The sequence below is a fragment of the Furipterus horrens genome, unplaced genomic scaffold (genome assembly GCF_987537825.1).
Source record: "Furipterus horrens unplaced genomic scaffold, mFurHor1.1.pri manual_scaffold_5, whole genome shotgun sequence".
NCBI classification, from domain to species: Eukaryota; Metazoa; Chordata; class Mammalia; order Chiroptera; family Furipteridae; genus Furipterus; species Furipterus horrens.
In genome coordinates this window covers 121,651,035-121,669,567 of record NW_028327175.1, presented here as the reverse complement: position 1 = coordinate 121,669,567, position 18,533 = coordinate 121,651,035, and the positions used below count along the sequence as shown (strand labels likewise).

The 18,533-nt window shown below is 45.9% G+C and overlaps 2 protein-coding genes and 1 non-coding gene across 3 annotated transcripts; 1 reads left to right on the top strand and 2 right to left on the bottom strand.

Annotated features, from left to right (window-relative positions):
* Positions 1 to 635: 635 nt before the first annotated feature.
* Positions 636 to 4,253, top strand: ASPHD1 (aspartate beta-hydroxylase domain containing 1). Its single transcript, XM_090277571.1, has 3 exons — positions 636 to 1,712; positions 2,853 to 2,966; positions 3,615 to 4,253. Exons 1-3 carry the CDS (start codon positions 842 to 844, stop codon positions 3,722 to 3,724), a joined length of 1,095 nt encoding a protein of 364 aa, XP_090133697.1. The 5' UTR covers positions 636 to 841; the 3' UTR covers positions 3,725 to 4,253.
* Positions 3,248 to 3,371, bottom strand: LOC150009634 (U6atac minor spliceosomal RNA). Its single transcript, XR_016511601.1, has one exon. It is a non-coding gene; the product is annotated as a U6atac minor spliceosomal RNA (small nuclear RNA).
* On the bottom strand, positions 4,003 to 17,594 carry KCTD13 (potassium channel tetramerization domain containing 13). Its single transcript, XM_090277572.1, has 6 exons — positions 17,324 to 17,594; positions 15,853 to 16,022; positions 7,258 to 7,347; positions 7,116 to 7,168; positions 6,261 to 6,456; positions 4,003 to 4,791 (listed from the first exon to the last, which is right to left on the bottom strand). The coding sequence occupies exons 1-6, from the start codon at positions 17,565 to 17,567 to the stop codon at positions 4,555 to 4,557; spliced, it is 990 nt and encodes a 329-aa protein (XP_090133698.1). The 5' UTR covers positions 17,568 to 17,594; the 3' UTR covers positions 4,003 to 4,554.
* Between the last annotated feature and the right edge of the window lie 939 nt (positions 17,595 to 18,533).

Here is an 18,533-nt window from a genome sequence, read left to right as displayed (position 1 = left end):
CCGTGGGCGACTGGCTGAAGCCCCGTTCACCATCAATCAGGGGATCGCCTGGGGCTGGCCCATGTGAAAGCGAAGGGGGAGGAGGAGGCACAGGCAGACAGGTTCTGGGTTCTGCAGACCCAAGGACAGCCTGAGGCGTCCCGGTCCGCAGTCCGCACGCTCGCCCCGCCTCTTGGTTTGTCCCGCCCCTTCTTTTCGCATTGCGGGGTGGCTGGAGGTTGGCAGCTTGCTCCTGGCGCCGCATATGGCGCCCCTTCGGGGTCGGGGGAGAAGGAAATATGGAGACCACCCCCTATTGCTCCCTGGCTGAGTGCCGCTGACGCTGGGCAGGGGCTGGGGTAGCTAAGCTGAGACCACTGCAGGGAGGAGTGACGTCAGGGTGTGTGGGAGCCAAGGATGGAGCGAGTAGGGGAGAAAGAGAGCGCGCGCGCGCGAGAACCTGCCGGTCGGATCTAATGAGAATAGAGGGCAGGGAGGAGATAAGGGGGAGGAAGGAGAGAGGGAAGCCGCTGCGGAGGACGACTGGTTGCAGGTCCCCAGGGCTGCGGATCCAGGTGGGGTAGGCACTGCTTGTCCAGGGAAGTTAGAAGGAAAGGGGCGGGAGAAAAGAGAAAAAGGAGGGGTGGGGGTGAAGGGAGAAGAAAGAAGAGGAGGAGGCCGAGGGTGGGGAAAGGAGAGGCAGAGGGTGAGAGAGGAAACTGCCACAAGGAGAAAGAATAGGTTAGAGGAGAAAGGTAGAGGAAAGGAAGGGAAAGGAGGGTTACGGGTACATGCAGGAGGAGAGAAATCGGGAGATACAAGGTGGAGAGAAGACCTCAGAAGACAAGAGAACACAGTGGAAATGTGGAAGGGAAACAGCCCAGGGGGTAACCAGGGAGCAGCCAAAGAGGATGAACTGGGGGCACAGGGGAACTGGGGTCAGGAAGATGCCCCAGGCCTCTTGGCCATGGCCTCCCTGCCCATCATGCCCACATGGCCGTTGCCCCTGGCCTCCTCAGCCTTTACCCTGCTCCTGGGAGCCCTCACTTCCCTCTTCCTCTGGTACTGCTACCGCTTGGGCTCCCAAGACATGCAAGCCCTGGGGGCTGGGAGTCAGGCAGGAGGTATCAGTGGTGGGCCTGGTAGATGCTCTGAGTTTGGCAAGCCAAGCCCAGGGAGCCCTGGGGAACCTGAGGAAGGACCTAGGACAGAAGGGCTAGTGAGCCGTCGCCTTCGGGCCTATGCCAGGCGTTACTCTTGGGCTGGTATGGGTAGGGTGAGGCGGGCAGCTCAGGGTGGCCCAGGCCCTGGGGGAGGGTCAGGAGTCCTAGGCATTCAGCGCCCAGGCCTGCTTTTCCTGCCAGATCTGCCCTCAGTGCCCTTTGTGCCGCGGGATGCCCAGCGACACGATGTGGAGTTGCTGGAAAGCAGCTTCTCTGCTATTTTGAGGGACTTTGGGGCTGTGAGCTGGGATTTCTCAGGGACTACCCCTCTTCCTCGGGGTTGGTCCCCACCACTGGCTCCTGGGTGCTACCAGCTCCTGCTGTATCGAGCAGGCCGGTGCCAACCCAGCAACTGCCGCCGGTGCCCCAGGGCCTATCGGGCACTGAGGGGGCTGCGGAGCTTCATGAGCGCTAACACCTTTGGGAATGCTGGCTTTTCGGTCCTACTTCCGGGGACCCGGCTTGAGGGCCGTTGTGGGCCCACCAATGCCCGGGTCAGATGCCATCTGGGTAAGTAGATGATGCTTGCAGACAACCTCCTTGCCTCTCTTCTCTGCCACCAGAGCTTTCTGCACTGTGGTTCTGTTCATGCCTCTTCTCAGAAATCTTTCATGACAACCTGTTTCTCACAGCAGCAGCATTTCCTCAGCTTCAATTATCTGCAAAACATCATATGCTTTGCCATAGTCATTTACCACCTGTGCTATATTTCTTCATATGGACTCCCCTCCCCCATACTGTTTTACTTATTTAAAAGGAATCTTTATAGAACAATGATAATCAGTATTACTTGCCCTAAATGGAAAGTACTCATAAAAACAAATTTACTTTTTAGAAAAGGCTTTAAAAATTCTGACTCAACACTCTAGTCTCTCCAGGACTGAAGCCTACGCTCTCTTCATTTAGAAGGGAACAATGTTAGTGGGGTGTTAATGTAGCTCCAAACTGAGGTTTTCTTTTTGATGTTTTAAAGATTGAGAGAAAATGGAAAAGAAAACGATTTTCTTACTATTTAAAGACTTTGTTTAGCCTAAAATCACCTCCAGTACTACCATTTGGATATATCCTCCACTTGAAGCACATTGGCCTGAGGATCAAATCCAGACTGTTCCTCTCATCTCCCAACTGTTCCTTTCCTTGCCTTCCCTCCCACCATGCTCTAAAAAATAAAGGCCTTCTGACTAATCCTGGCAGACACCACACTCGTACTATACTCTTAACCTGAAATGTCTTTACCTTTATCATTTTATCACCTCCTGGAAAACTCCTACTTAGCCCTCAGGACTCATATTTTCAAGTATCACACCTCTTCTGGGATGTCTTCTTATTCTGAAGAGGCTGCTCAGTTTTCTCACAGTACTTGACTGTGTGGTGTCTGGGCAAGGACGGAGTCATTAGTTTTATACCTTGCGGGGAGGGAATCACCAGCACATAGATTCTTGAGTTAAATTGTCAGAAGCTCAGGAGATGTCGCTTCCTCCAGGAAGCCTTCCCTTTTCTCTGAAACAGAATTGTGCTTTGCACTGCTTTTCCCTGTATCTCCTAGCACTTCTCTCAGCCAGCATTGTTTTATAATTATACTCAAGTCACCTTCCAGAGAGCAAGGAGGAACCACCATAGAACCTGGTATGCCTTGGTCTTTTTTCACAGGTCTGAAGATCCCCTCTGGCTGTGAGCTGGTGGTTGGGGGTGAGCCCCAGTGCTGGGCTGAGGGACACTGTCTACTGGTGGATGACTCCTTCCTGCACACAGTGGCTCATAATGGTAAGGGGCTCCTGCTCTGCTAGGAGGGATGAGGGACTAAGAGTGTAGGGAAATAGATGAGAGGCTGCAGAAACAGTTCCCCCTGGCAAGCTGTCCCAGCACCACCATTTTCCAGCTGCATAATCTTGAACAAGTCACATAGCTTTTACAATCAACTGCGAAATGGGGAAACTGCCTTCTTGATAAGGTGACTAAAGGATTAAATAAATTAATGTAGGTCCAAAGTGGTTAACAGCACAAGACCCTGGGCCTGAACCACCTGGGTTCCTGTGCTACTTCTGGAACTTACATGGTTTAGATGCCACCAAGTAGGTGTCAATGCCTTAACTGCCTATGCGTTGTCAGGCCAGAGGGCCTCTTCCACCCTTGTCAAGGGCAGTGCTAGCCTCTCCTTTCATACCTTAGACACTTATTAGCTGTGTGAACTTGTGCAAGTTATTTAACCTCTTTGTGCCTCACTTTGTATAAAATAGGAATAATTGTGGTACTACCTCATTGTTTTGATGATTAAGAGTGAATGACTATAAGGGGTTAGAACAGGGCCTGGCACTTACAGAGTGTTTGCTTTTTTGAGTTATTTGGTGAGTACTCTGGCATATAAGTACTTAATGTCAGCTACTCCCCTGTCTCTATTTCCATGCACCCTAGGGTCCCCTGAAGATGGACCTCGAGTGGTCTTCATCGTGGACCTTTGGCATCCCAATGTGGCTGGGGCCGAACGCCAGGCCCTCGACTTTGTCTTTGCACCAGACCCTTGAAGGAAGGTGTTGCCTTCAGACATCTAGGTTGGAGAGATGCTGCACTCAGGGATGGCTTGAGTGGTACCAGGACTTCCTCTCCATTGCAGGGAGTGGGTCGGGGCTGAGGGTGGGAACTGGCGAGTGAACACTTAAATATAGATCTTAAACCCTCCCCTAACTCCTGACTACTTTCTTCCCAGCTACCAGCCCCAGGCCAGGAGTGCATATCTTCTCCCATCCAAATAGATAGGTGCCTTCCTGGTCCTCCTCCTGGGAGTCAGCACCGGATTCTCAACTCAATTTCATACCAATAATTTAATAGAAAATTAAAATAATAAATATATGAAACAGATTGAGAAGATAGCTGAGCTGGTGCAGGCCCAGGCCAGCCCAACACAAAGCTAAGGAGGTAGGGAGAAAGGTACGGGAAAGAAGGAGTCAAACTACCCTGCACAGTGGTTGGGAGGCAGCTCAGAATGTGGTGGGTGTTGTTAAGGGCTGGCTTGACACTTTGGCATGTATGATGTACCAAAAAAAAAAAAAGAAAGGGAATTCTAAATCATTTTAAACCAGCCAGTAAGGAAAAAGAGCAGGGCAAAATGGCGATGACGAAATGAATGTAGGCCTTCTGAAGGGCTCTGACTGAGGGAATAGGCTGGAATGTACCGTGTTATTAGCAATTAAGTGGGAATGAATGGAAAACGGCCGAACTGAACTGTATCGTGCAACAAAAGGACAGAAGGAAGACCCACGACTTGGCCAGCAAAGCCGGGGCAAAGGTGTGGGAAGGGGAGGAAAAGAGGGACTGGGTCCCAGTAGCAGGAGGAAAACAGGGAGAAAGGTCAAGATCAGTCTTTGAAGACAATTTGTTGGCCATGAGGACGCTCGTCGTGGGTGATGTGGCGCCGGACATGGATCCTGCGGACACGGTGTTCTCGGTTCTCCTCATCCTCCCCTCGGCCTGCCCCACCACCTCCAGCTACACCTCCTGTGGCCTCCAGGAGCGCTGGGTCTGGGCCACGGGGAGTCTCGTAGATCAGGATGTTCAGGGTCTCCTCAAAGATCCGGGCCTCTGGGAATTCCACCTGCAAAAGGCCAGCAACCCCCAGCTCCCACCCTACAGTCCAGTCACACAACCACCCTCTTCCCCCAGCTGCGCCTACACTGGCACACCTCCGAATCTTTGCAATCACAGGTCTTTGGCCTAGACTGTCCTCTTTGCAACTTCTTTACTCAGCAAAGTCACACTTGTAATTCAAGGTCCAGCTCTGAAGTCAGGCAGTTCTTTGTTTTCTCTCCTTTGCTACCAAGTCTCTTGGTATATTCTTTCATTAGACAAATATTTACTTAATGATTGCACTGTACCAGCTGTTACAGACAATGGGAACATAGCAGCGAACAAAACAAAGTTTCTATCCTTAGGAAATTTACATTCTAGGGGGAGGACACAGACATACATTTAATAAAATGTAAACTGTCAGATGATGACAAATGTTATGGAAAACAACTATAGCAGGAAAAGGGGTGGAGATGGTCAAGGCCGGGAATGTTATAAGAGGGAGTTTAGAGAAGACCTCACTGAGATGACATTTGACAAATGGCCACAGGAGGTTGGGGGAGGGAGCCAGGTGGGTAACTAGAGGAAGAGCAGTCTGGGAAGAGGCAACAGTAAAAGCTCTGGGGCAGGAGTGGGCTTAGTGTATTATTTGAACATCAGCAACAAGGCCAAGGCAATGACACAGAGTGATGAAGAGAGAGTAGAAGGGATAAAGCAAAGAGGTGATTGGGGGTTCCCCTTGTGTGGGCTGGAGTCATATAACTAGTGTAGCTCTTAACAAGCTACATTCTAATTATTAGTTTATCTTTCCGTCTTCACAATAACAGAGGAAACTACTTGAAAGCTGGGTTATTCATTCATACACTCAATAAATGTTTCCCAGCTTACACTGTGTGATAAACTCTTCTACTAGCTCTCATTAGTGCTAGAAAGATAGGGAAAAAAAGATCCAGCCCTACCCTAAAGGAGCTAAAACCTTACCACTCAAGTAAAACCCCCTCATCACCCTCGCCATCCGCAGACTACACCACCATGTTTAGTTAAGAAAGAAGTATGACCAACTTTGTCTGAGGCGGTTGAGGTGAAAGTTCATGAGTGAAGGTGTCCCAAAGAAAGTGATGCATGGCTTGGGTGTTATAGATTAAGCACAAGTTCATTAGGCAGACAGGGATGAGGAAAAATAATCCCAAGGAAAAGGAACAGTGTGTGCAAAGTTGGGGAAGTGTAATAGTATTGGGTACTTAAGAGACTTGCAAGATCTCTGGTGTATCTCAGGCACATCCATCATATTAAGGTCAGAAGAGACCAGGCAGATAAGATCATTGGAGGCTAGATGGTATGACATCATGATTTACAGTTAAGACCCCGGAACTTGGAGTTCGGCTCCTCCCAGTGATGGACTTTCCCCTGCCTGATCTGTTAAGCTGCCTTTGTCTAGGGTCCTGGTCCTGCCAATCACCACAGCCCTCCCTGACCAGGCCCTGAACCCCTTCTGACCTTGGTCTGCTTCTTCTCCGTGGCATAGACAATGGAGGTGCAGCACACCTCGGCGATTTTGCGGCCCTGCCCGTAGAAAGACCAGCAGCAGATCTCGTCCCCCAGTACATCCTTGAGGAAGAGCAGCCGCCCATGGAAGCGCAGGGCCAGTTTGTCAAACAGCTCGATGTTCTTAAGTAGATTGTCATCTGAAGTACTGAAGACCAGGGCCCAGGAGACCTCAGCACAACTGGCTTCCCTCCCTCTGTTCCCCCAGCATAGGGCCCAACACCCCGCACTCTGGTCCTGCTGGAGGGTTTGGCGCCCAGCAGGAAGCTACCCCTGAGGCCAGGCCAGGCCACGCAGGCCTCAGCAAGGAAGCAGCATTTGCTGAGCAAATCCCAGCACAGTGCAGTGGCTACCTTTGTAGTCTCTGGAGTCGGGCTGCATCACCTGGCATCCTAGCTCCACCACTTTTTAACTGGGTGAAACTAGGCTGGTTACTTCACCTCTCAGTGCCTCAATTTCCTTAGCTGTAAAATGGAGACCAACATAGTACCTCCCCTCAAACAACTGTGAGAATTATTCAATATATGTAAAGCACTTAAGAGTAATGCCTGTTATAAGCACTTAGTAAATGCTAGTAATTATCATCTAATCCTCACCTGAACCCCAATTTGCTAATAAAACAGATTCTCACAAGTGAAAATGACCTGTCCGGAGTACCCAGTGGGTAAGTGGCAGAGCTGGAATTCCCATTCAGGCAGTTACTCTTTTTGTCCCTCTGTGTGGCAACAGCCCTCCCCTTGGGCCAGGAGCAGGGCTGTCTTGAGCCCAGGATTCAACCCAGTGCACTCCCTACCCCATGGCGGTCACCTGGTGTAGGAGTACTTGTTGTTACTGCGGTTGTGCAGGAGCTTCACCACGGGCTGTTGAGGGAGAGAGGGTGGAGAAGGGTGGGGACCAGGTTGCAGGGAGAGGCCCCCAACCTCCACCCTACAGGGCTCAGGGGCCTCACCTTGGAGGTGCTGGCCAGGAGCTGCTGCTCCTCCTGGGGAGATGTCACCATGGGGATGAGGCACAGCGGAGACAGGTTCTCCCTTTTTTGCTGGAGAAGAAGCGGAAAGTGGTTAACAGCACAACCAAAGGTCACTCACTCACCCACTTAAAAGCCTTCAAACGCTGCTTGCTGCCTTTTGGGAAAACATCCAGACTTCTTAGTCGTCCACCAGGCTCTGCAGCACCCACACTGATGGTCTGTTGTGTGGCACATCCAGTTTGTGCCCACCTAGGCCTTTGCTGTTCCCACTACCAGAAACAGTCTGTACTCCGTTGTTTGTGGGGCTGGCTCCTCTGTACCATTCAGATAGCAACTCTGATAGTGCTCCTCAGGGGGTGCTGGTCCCCCTCCCTAAGCTCCCCGGCTAAAGCAGTCTCCTCTGCTTTTCAGAATATCAGTTCACTTTCTTCATGGCATGCGGTTCCCTACATTTTCTGTTTTTTGGTCTATACAGCTTATGGCTTGCCTCTTCCCATCTAAGTGGTAAGCACCTAGTGTATGATAGATGCTCAGTACGTATCTGTTGAATGAGTAAACCTGGCTGGGTGAGAGGTTGGAGGCAGAACCACAACCAGATACATAGGCTTCTTTCTTTTTCTCTGTCTTCTAGAATCTTCATGCCAAAATTCCTCACCTTTCTCAATCTAAAAACTAGATGTGCAATTCTAATGCAAATTCCAAAAACCTTTTTAAGATACCCATAAAACTTTTTCTAAAATTAATATGGAATAAAAATTTAACTAGTATTTAGGTCAATTTTTAAAAAGAGCCAAGAGGAAGGACCAACCTTACCAGATATTAAAATACCCTACAAAGCCATAATAATGAAAACAGTGTGGTTTTGGTGAAGAAACAAACAAAAACAATGGAACACAACAGAGTTGGAAACAGACTAATGTATATATGAGAAGAGATATTTACAATGAGGACAATAAAAATTAGTGGGGAAACTATGGAGTGTGTTTTGATTATTGCTGTGTAACAAATTATTCCAGAACTTAGCAGTTTAAATCAGTAATCAACATTTTTCAGTTTCTGTGGGTCAGGAATCCAGGAGTGGTACTGTCACAGGGTCTCTCATGAGGTTGTAGTCAAGTCAGCTGGGGCTGCAGTAATCTGAAGGCAAGACTGAGTCTGGAGGATATATTTCTGAGAAAGCTCGTTCATATGGCTGGCAAGTTTGTGCTGGCTATTGGCTGGAAACATCTGATGTCTGTCACTTGGACCTCTCCACTGGTTTGCTCGAGTGTCATCATAATATGGCAGCTGGCTTCTCTAAAGCAAGTAATTCCAGAGGGAGCAAGGTGGAGGCCTCAATGTCTTTTATGACCTAGTTTTGAAAGCCCTATTCAGTATGGGAGGGAACTACACAAAAGAACGCATACTAGAAAACAAGAATCATTGGGGAGTGCCTTGGAGGCCAGCTCCCATTGATTCAAATCTCTCCTATATGCAAAACACACTCACCCCCTCCCAAGATCCCCCAAAATCTCATCTTATTACAGCATCAACTTGAAGTACAGAATCCTGTCATCTAAATCAGGTCCAGGTGAGGATGAAGCTTCTTGGATATAGTTCCTTAACAATAGCTCCTTAAGTACATTTGCTCTTGATCTGAAGACCTGTGAACTAAAGAGACAAGTTTCTCTTCCATATGCCCAGGCATTAGGATACACTAACAGGCATTAGAGCACTCTTGTTCAAAAGGGTAGGGTGGGGGTCACCACTTCATGGAAATTCTGTAATCCAGTTGGACAAATGTTGGGAGCTCTCTAATGTCTACTCTTGCCCCAGGATGATTCTCTACGGCTCCTGGCTCTGCCCCAAGTCATCCTTCCTTTTCCATGAAAGACAGTTCATGCTTGCAGCTCCACGACTTCCTTAGTCTGTTTCCTGCTTGTAAGACTTTGGGGGTCTAACGGCCTATTCTCCTCTTGCACTGTCTCTGTTTCTGTCAGTGTTTCTCTTATGCCACACACATAAATCTTTGTGAACTAAGCTCCTCTACTTTGGGCTTGTGCCAAATCTGCTGAGGGACAACACCTTTAAGCTTTTTAGTTGTACTATTATTTGATCAAATGATTCTGAGGTATCTTCTTAGATATTTTTAAGGTCTTAACAAAAGATTTTATACTCACAACGTTAGGTTCCTCTTTAGACCATGTTTCGCTGAAAATACCCTGTATTTGATCTTTGCCTAGAAGCCATTAGTTTATTTTAACATTATTTGTTACCTGGAAAGGTTGGGAATTTTCAAACCCAATAATTCCTGGCTTCTTTTTGTTCAACTGTTTCTCCATTAGCTTACCATTTCCTCTTCTATTTTATTGTATGTAGGGGACCACTTCTTGTGGTTTTGGGAATTGTAGCCCAAGCCAAGAGCCAGCCCCGCCCCCCAGGAAGGCTTTTAAGTCTCAGCAGAAAACTGAAAAGCTGTGCAGCAGACAGGACTGAAGGCCACTCAGAGGGTTCCCATGGGAACTGGATTTAAAGAATGCATATATGTTTTAGAGCTTGCTCTGCTTTTCTTATCTCTTAGTTAACTACAAATAATCTGTAGCTAAAAATGTATGAAGTCTTGCACCTGCTGTCAGCATGGTGTCGAGATATTTAATAGATCCTGACACAGAGTGGTCACTGTGTTCTCCATATTGATATTTGTAATCAGGAACTGTCAACTATAACCTAAGCTTCTGAAAGGTTATTGATGATTCATAAGTCTTGATCTTGTATCTCCCGAATCCCCTCCTCAATAAAAGGCACAGGAGACAAAAGTTCTGTACTTTTCTCCTCTAGAGAGATTGGCCTCCTCCCATCCCCCCAGACAAAACACAGTGTCCTAGGTAAATTTGTTCCACCGTGGTCTTGAAACCTCTGCTGGACAGGGAGTTTCCAACCAAGCTGGGCATTGGAGGCAGCTCAGTCTCATCTGACGCCCAAACGTGGGGCACTCAATCAAATAAATTAACGCCTGGAACAGCTGCAGGGCCAAGAGCCTGGCCATGACAACCACAAGGAGCGGTCCCCTACAATTGTACCAACAAGAAACCTGGTGGCAACTTCAATATTCTGTCTGGAAATCTCTTGAGCTAGGTCAACCAGTTCATCAGGTATGTTTTCTACTTTCTACATTGCTGCAGAAGATACTGCTGCTAAACTTCTGCCACTACATAACAAGGATCACCTCTGCACCTGTTTCCAATAACATTCTCCTCACTGCAGCCTCCTCAAAGGTCACCAGACTTCTATAAACAGACTTCTTAAAACTCAGGCTTTTATTAACACTCTCCCTCTTCCCAGTTCTAAAGCCATTCCCACATTTTAAGTTTTTGTTATGGCAGAAGCCCACTTCAGATACTAAAATTTGTTATCTGTTGCTGGGTAACAAATTACTACAAACTCATTGGCTTAAAACAACAAACATTTATTATCTAACACAGTTTCTGGAGGTTGGGAACTTAAGACTGGCTTAGCAAGTTGGTCCTGGCCCATGATCTCTCATGAAGTTGGAGTCCAGATGTTGGCCAGGGCTGTAGTTATCTGAAGACCTGATTGGGCCTCAAGGATCTGCTTCTGAGACAATTCACCCATATCCCTAGGAGTTTGTGCTGGCTGTTGGCAGGAGGTTTTAGTTCCTCACCAAGACCTCTCCCTAGGACTGCTTGAGTATCCTCACATGGCAGCTGGCTTCCCTCAGAATAAGTAATCCGAGAGAGGGGCAGAAACAACAATGTTTTTTATGACCTAGCTTTAAAAGTCACACACTATCATTTCTGCAACACTCTACTGGTGACATAGGTCAGCCCTATTCAGTGTGGGAGGGGACTAAACAGAGCCAGAATAAGCAGGAGGCAAGAATTCTGGACAATTTTGGTGGCCATTTTGGACACTAGCAAGCACAGATTAATACACGGCAATGGGAAGACTCTACGAAGGACAAAAAAAAAAAAAAGTTAAATCCCTTTGTAATTCATATTTACAATAGTGAATTCCATTAGATTAAAAGGCCCATATATAAGAGATAAAACTATAAAGCTATTAAAAATGTAGAATGGAAAAAAACAAGATCCTAAAAGGATATACATTTAGGCAAAAAAAAGGAATTTGACTACATTAAAATAAAGAATTTCTCTACTTGACAATGGAAAATGTGATCTTACAAATAACCCCACATAATAATATTGAAGGAGTGATAGAATTATAATTATTTTACAACCCTAATGAAATTATTGATTCAGGTAAGGGTAATCAGTTGCCGTGTGCTTGATAGGTAAGTGCCATTCATATAGTGCCAAAATTACATCACACAGATAACTTCATAGTTGGCAACAGGGAATGTAACTACAATGAAAGGATCACATAACACAATATGCAATATATAAAATTACCTAAAATGTATTCTAACCAAAATGTTTCATATTAAGCCTTTAAATCCACCATTTAGTTTATAAAACACTCAGAATGGGGTCCTTTACAAACCAAATGAAAGCACAAGTAAACAATCAAGCAAATTTGGAGACTGGGTTACTGTGCGGGACAACTGGTAGTCTCTTTAACAAGTCAGCATCATGAGAAAAAAGGGACAGTTCTGGGTTGAAAGAGCCTTGAAGAACATAATAACCAGACATGATGCAAGGATCTAGACTGGGTCCTTGTTTAGATGAACCAGCTATAAAAGACATTTCTGGAATGAATGGAGAAATCTGTATACCCTGGATATTAGATAAGATAAAATTTTATTGACACAGAAAAATGGCAATTATTAACAAACAAAGCAGATTACAAAATACACCATGATTGTATTTTGGCACATGCACACACACACACACACACACACACACACACACACACACAAAAAGACCTTGAAGGACATTTGGTACTTTATATTTTTAATTACCTAAATTTTAATTTTCTAAATTGTTATGACATATACATATTGCTTAAAAAATAATAAATGGTTACAGTAAAATATCAAGGATTTCAGTTCAACAATAGACACTACAGACAGCGGACATTCTAAGAGAAAATATTGGCAACATCTAAAACTGATGAGAGGCCCTGGCCTGGTAGCTCAGCTGGTTAGAGCATCATCCCGATGCACCAAGGTTGCAGGTTCAATCCCCAATCAGAGCATATCCAAGAATCAACCAATGCTCCCCTCCACACTCCCACTCTTATTAGGGATTTCTGGACTCAAGGGTAGGTAGGACAACGACCATGTCCAGCATGAAGCAGCTAGAGGAACATGAAACCTTCGCCCATTGTCCTCTATAAGATTATAAAGGGTCTTCAGTCTGGGGGGCGGGGGGGATTGTTACAGAGCAGGGGTCCCCGCCAAAAATAAAGAATTAATTTTTTTTAAAAAGGAATCAACCAATGAATGCATGAATGAATGGAACAACAAACTGTTGTTTCTCTCTCTCACTTTCTCAAATAAGTATGAGAAAAATTACATAAAAATAAAACTGACTAGAAATTATTATGTGAAATAGACTTTCTCAACTGAATCTGAAAACCCAGCAAATACTATGAGTAATTATTTCCTCAACTCTCCCAAGAATGATAGGTAAGTAGTAGTCTTCTAGATACATAGGAGAACAGTAAATTTATTACGTATAGTAGTACATCCCTTAGGGTAATATGGCTTAATTCTCCCTGGGAAGTGAATTAAAATATGCAAGGATCTCCTGTTAAAGCAAAAAGATTAAAAAAAAAAATCAGTATAAAATTTGGTAAAGAATATGAATAGGCAATTCACAGAAGGGGAAACCAAAAAATCCTAGTATATGAAAAGATCTCATTAGTAATCAGAGGCATGCAAATAAAAATGAGGTCACTCTACACCAATCAGATTGGCAAAATCAGAACAATGGATCATGCTATCTGTTGCCGAGGATGTGCAGAAATGAGATCCCTGATGTGCTGCTGATTAAAAGTACAAAGTGCTACAGCCATTGGGGAGAGTAATTTTGATGATATTGCTGAAATTCGTTTGTATGTGTCCTATGACCCAGCAATTCCACTCCCAGCTACAATCATGAGAAACCCTGGCCTAGGATCTAACAGGGCACATGTATAAGGATGTTCATGGTGGCATTGTTTGTTGGGGCAGGAAGTGGGGAGGCAATCTAGGTCTCCAACCTCAGGGGAATGCATAAATAAAATCTATTGAATGCATACCACAGATTCCTGTGACCAGTTTGATTCCTGGTCAGGGCACACGCCTGGGATGCAAGTCAGGTCTCTGGTTGGTGGTGTGCAAGAAGCAACGAATCAATGTTTCCCTCACTTTCTCCCTCCCTTCTGGCTCTTTAAAAATAAATAAATAAAATCTTTAAAAAATTTAAAAAATGCTTTAGCTTTTCAAGGGTACAAAGATAATCCAAACATGTGTATCAAAACATCAGAATCGGAGGGGTACCTATGGGGAAAAGGGACATGGTCAGAGGATTAAAAATGAAGGAAAAAAATAAGAAGAAAAGATTTCATAGACAAATAATGATTAAGTCCCACATCTTGAGGAGTATGATGAACTCAGTATTCTGCACCTAAATCTTAAAAACCTTCAAACAAATAAGCAAACACTAGTCAAGTGGGGTGGGGACGGAATTGCTCTCAGGGAAACCTGTAAAGGAGGTAGTTGAAGCATAGAAGAAAAGTACTGCACTTGGAAGTCAGATAACCTGGGGTTGAATGTGAGCCCTGCTGCTTAGTAGCTCTTTGACGTTGGATGCACCCCCAACTTCCCTCATTTTTTTTTTTAATGTCAAACAAGGGTACAAGATGTACATACAAGCAGATAGCAGAATTGTTCCTGACAAAAAGGAGTAATTCTGTGGGTGTGGATAACATTAGATAAACATGACACTCATTACTAGGTATGGGATAACATTAGATAAATATAAAACTATAGCTCAGGAATGTACTTCCAAGATCACTCAATTTAAACTGCAAGTGGTTACCCATTAATGGGTCATGAAACAAGTTAAATGTGTCTCAAACAGCATTAACAGGAATAAAAGAAAACAATACAGTATTCCCTCACTTACCGCGGGTATTATGTTCCAGACCCCCCCGCGAAGTAGGAACCTTACATTTATTCTACACTCTTAAACCCACGTAACTTTAACAACATATGTATATAGTATGGCAAAATCCCGCGATATAGAGAAAAATCTGTGATAAATAATTAAATATAATATTTTTAAAAATCCCGCAATACAGTAAGGCCGCGATAAGTGAACCGCGATATAGCAAGGGACCACTGTATATCACAGTATAGTTCACTGAAAGTATCATTTTATAAATCTTATTTCTTACTTTTTTCTATGGGAGGCAGTCACAAAGTTAGAAAAACATAGATACAGCCCAAAGGAATTCTGTACTTTTGGATTCCAAGAATAAGTATTTCCCAAGGTAACAGACATTTGTTCATAGTTGCCACTTTTTAATATACAAAGAACATAAAAAAAGAAACCCATATAATCTCCATTAATACTGTATCATAAAAGAACATTTTTAACATTATAAAACCAAAACAGAATAAAAGGCTTTATGTAAAGCTCACTACATTGTACATATTTTCTCATTTTCCTGTCTTTTAGAACATGAGAACTGAATGCCAGAGGTAGGAATCGACTCATTCAAGGTCACCCAGTCAGCTGTGGTGGAGGTGACACTTAACCCACACATCCTCAGAACCCTAAGAGAGCCATAGAAATGAAACACAGAGGTGGGGCTCTGGAACCTCTAACCCTGTTTTATTGGGAGTGGCACTGCTTCTATGAGATTTCATTGCAAAAAAAAAATTTTTAAGCCCCTGGGGTGGGGTGGGGTGAGGGTGTTGCCTGCCAGGATAGAACCAGATCACAGAGGTCATTATATTCCAGTTTAAATTTAGTTTTTTTCCTAGTGGCACAAGGGAGTAATTTATGATTTGATTTCTGGGCTAAGGCGAGAATAGATCGGGATTATGTTTGAGGATAATTGGCCAGGTGGTAGTATAACAATTGGTTTGGCTGGATAGAAACAACAAGAAGCAGAGAGAGAAGTCATTTAACCATTGCAACAGTCTTGTCTTGAGATGTGAGGGGGAGCCCTGCCTGAGGCAGCAGGGATGCAAAAAGACAGCACCCCCAAATTTTCTGGGGTCATGACTAGTCAAAGCCAGGCCAGAGGCAGCTTCTCTAGGCAGTATCCCTTATTTCCTTTTATTTTTAAATTTTATTTTTAAAAATTTTATTTATTTATTTATTTATTTATTTATTTGCTTTTACAGAGATGGAAAGGGAGAGAGAAGAGAGAGAAACATCAATGTGTGGTTACCTCTCATGTACCCCCAACTGGGAACCTGGCCCACAACCCAGGCATGTGCCTTGTCTGGGAATCGAATCGGTGATCCTTTGGTTTGCAGGCCAGCGCTCAATCCACTGAGCCACACCAGCCAGGGCTCCTTTTATTTTTTTAATGTCCTTATATCTAACTACTTAAGCAGCTCTCCCAGGGACATGGGCATAGGGGTAGAACTCAGGAGATGGGGAAGGGGACCCTCACCTGCAGTGCCAGCTGGCAGTCCTCAATGAGGCCCTGTACCAGGTAGTAGCGTGCTTCGCCTAGGAGCTCTCCCAGTTCTCTGGTACTCTCAGGCAGTGGCACGGACCCATCCCGAAGGTAGTTGAGGATTGTACCAAAGTGGCGGCCACTACGGTCAATCAGCACCCAACCTGATTGGGTGGGGAGAGGAAGGAGAAAGGATGGCTTTACTGGGGGGCCTAGAGCTACTAAATTTTTATGAAAGAAAGGATTCTAAAGCTACAAGTCTGATTTTGTCTCAAACCTCTGCCTTATCCAAGAATATACTGTTAAAACATGTCCAGTGAGTGTTCCCATAGGCCCCTTTTTAACATATCCAGCCAGAAAATGGATTCCCTCCCATCTGTTCTACACTGAAAAGGTTCTCACCATGATAAAGTTCTTACAGATTACCTTATCAATAAATCTCTAACCTCATATTAATTCTAGCCATCCTATTGAATTTAAATGTCTACCCTACCCTCTAAATTCACTACCAGTTTAACCTTTATATTCATCATAGAACTTATTACTACTATCTGGAATTACATACCCCATTTTTCTATACGTTTACTTGTTTATTGTTATACCCACAAAAAAGTAAATTCAGTAAGGCTAATCTCAGATTCATTTACCAAAACAAAGTATCTTCAGCACTGGAACTTTACAAATACTAACTGAATAAATAATTTCTTCACCTTTAGATTTTTGAAGCCTGACCTCTACCTCCCAAATGTTTATTTTCCTGGTCTCACTATCCTTGTTAACACTCTCTGAATTCCATCCCCCCTCAAACTTTAAGGTTCCACTTGGGCACGTGGGGCCCAAACCTGAAAGCAACATTCCAAGAAGGTAATGTTCACCTGCCAAAGAGAGCTCTCCAACCTCCACTCTGGTGTCCCTGGCAAACCCAGGGCAGCCTTCTCCTACAATCTACATTTACAGATGGATTCCTAGAGGAGTGTGTTAGGGAAAACACAGAGACCAACAAGATCTTTCAACTCTCCAGGCTGGCTGTTAGCATTGCCAAGACAGAGTGGGGAACGAATGGCTAGGCAGTTGGAAAAAACGGATGAAGGTGGCTGGAAGGGTGCTGCTGGCCACAGGGCTGGTTCCCAAGTTCTTCGAGCTCAAGAGTGAAGGGTGGGAATGATAATGGAAATTCTGAAGGGAGACGTTGAAACACTTACCACAGCGCCCCGCAGAGCTGGAGAGGGGAAGTTGTTCCCTAAGGGTATGTAGGTTATTCCTAGGGGTAAAGACTGGGAGAGGAAGGCGATTATGAATGAAAAGGGAGATGAGATCTGATGTGGGGGCTTGGAGGAGGTGAGAATGAGTTGACTGGATGGCAGTGAAAAGAGAAAAGGGGCATGAAGACACTGGGCGATGAAGACGAGGGGAAAGCGTTCCGGAGGACGGAAGGCAGACAGCACAAGGAAGGGTATCGCAGTACCTCCGGCGTCCGTGAGAACCTCTGCGCGGCCGCTGAACATAGTCTTGAGCATGGTGTCCTGTGCCGTGAGGGTGCGCAGCGTAGTGTAGTGCAGCGAGCCACCCACGTTCAGCTTCACGTACTTGCTGTTCGGGGTCTGTCGCTTGAGACCATCGGCGGCAGAGCCAGGCTCGAGTGCCCAGGGCTTAGGAACTTCCAGGGATAGGGCCTCGGCCGCCGCCGGGCCCGAGGCCTCGGCCGACATGCCAGACGGTGGCGGCGGCGGCGGCCGGCGGCCGGCGACCTTAGGTTCTCACAGTGCGCTCCGCTCCCAGAGACCCCGGGACCTGAGCCGTCTAGCCAGAGAGCTGGACCAGCACGCCTACACGTCGCTGCTTCTCAGCGGCGTTGACCCTCAGCCCCAACAAGGCCGCACCTCCCAGAAGCTCAGCTCGGCTGCTGCGCAGGCGCGTCACAGTACCGTGCCAGCCTCGTGAGGCCGGAAGTGCTGAGCAAGCGTAGCGGCCTCCGTCAGGTTAAGGGGTAGTGGAGGGGCTGCGGCAGGGCTGGGGCCGTGGGAGGTCCGCTCCCTTCGTTAGTACCGGAGACCAGATCCGGGAGGCGCCTGCCTACCTGCCCGATGTGGAAAAGCGACGTCCCGCCCGGTGGTTGGATTTCCGCTCCCAGAGACATTCCCGGGCAGGACGGAAAAACTAAGGCCCAGACGGGCAGGTGATGGGGCAAGGTATCCCGCCCGCTAGCCCCTTGCGCTGGACAGATTGCTGCGAACAGACACCAAAGGACGCTCTTAAAAAAAAAAAAAAAAAAAAAAAAGCTGAGTAAAGAGTAAAGATCAAATTGGCTTTATTCAACCATTCATGAAACAGGATCCCATCTAGCAAGTAGAAAGGAGCTCCCAAAGCTACAGAAAAGGTTTTTAAAGGCAGAAAGGGGGAGAAAAAAGGAAAATTAGCAAAGAATGCATTATTCCAGGCAAGGTGGCCCTCCAAAGGGGACTGGAAGGGGTGTTTGGAAGGATTATCTCACTAGTGCTGACCAGGTTGATGGGTTAAAAGTTACATTCCTAGGAAATCTTGGGGTTGCGATTAGGTTACGCATTAAGTCTTGGTTTACTGATGGGCTTCGCACAAGTGACTCCCATTTTGGGCCTGTTGTTTCTTTTTAACAAGGCTAAAGAGGAGTGGCGTCCCAGGGGAGGTGGTAATAGTGC

Bases quoted from the DNA above. Each gene is read 5' to 3' on its own strand.
- ASPHD1 (XM_090277571.1), top strand. From the start codon at position 842: ATGTGGAAGGGAAACAGCCCAGGGGGTAACCAGGGAGCAGCCAAAGAG. The intron at 1,713-2,852 runs GTAAGTAGATGA...CTTTTTTCACAG, and splicing joins CCGGGTCAGATGCCATCTGG to GTCTGAAGATCCCCTCTGGC. The intron at 2,967-3,614 runs GTAAGGGGCTCC...CATGCACCCTAG, and splicing joins GCACACAGTGGCTCATAATG to GGTCCCCTGAAGATGGACCT.
- KCTD13 (XM_090277572.1), bottom strand. From the start codon at position 17,567: ATGTCGGCCGAGGCCTCGGGCCCGGCGGCGGCCGAGGCCCTATCCCTG. The intron at 6,457-7,115 runs GTGACCGCCATG...CCTGGTCTTCAG, and splicing joins AACAAGTACTCCTACACCAG to TACTTCAGATGACAATCTAC. The intron at 4,792-6,260 runs GTCAGAAGGGGT...GGCCTTTTGCAG, and splicing joins CGGAGAAGAAGCAGACCAAG to GTGGAATTCCCAGAGGCCCG.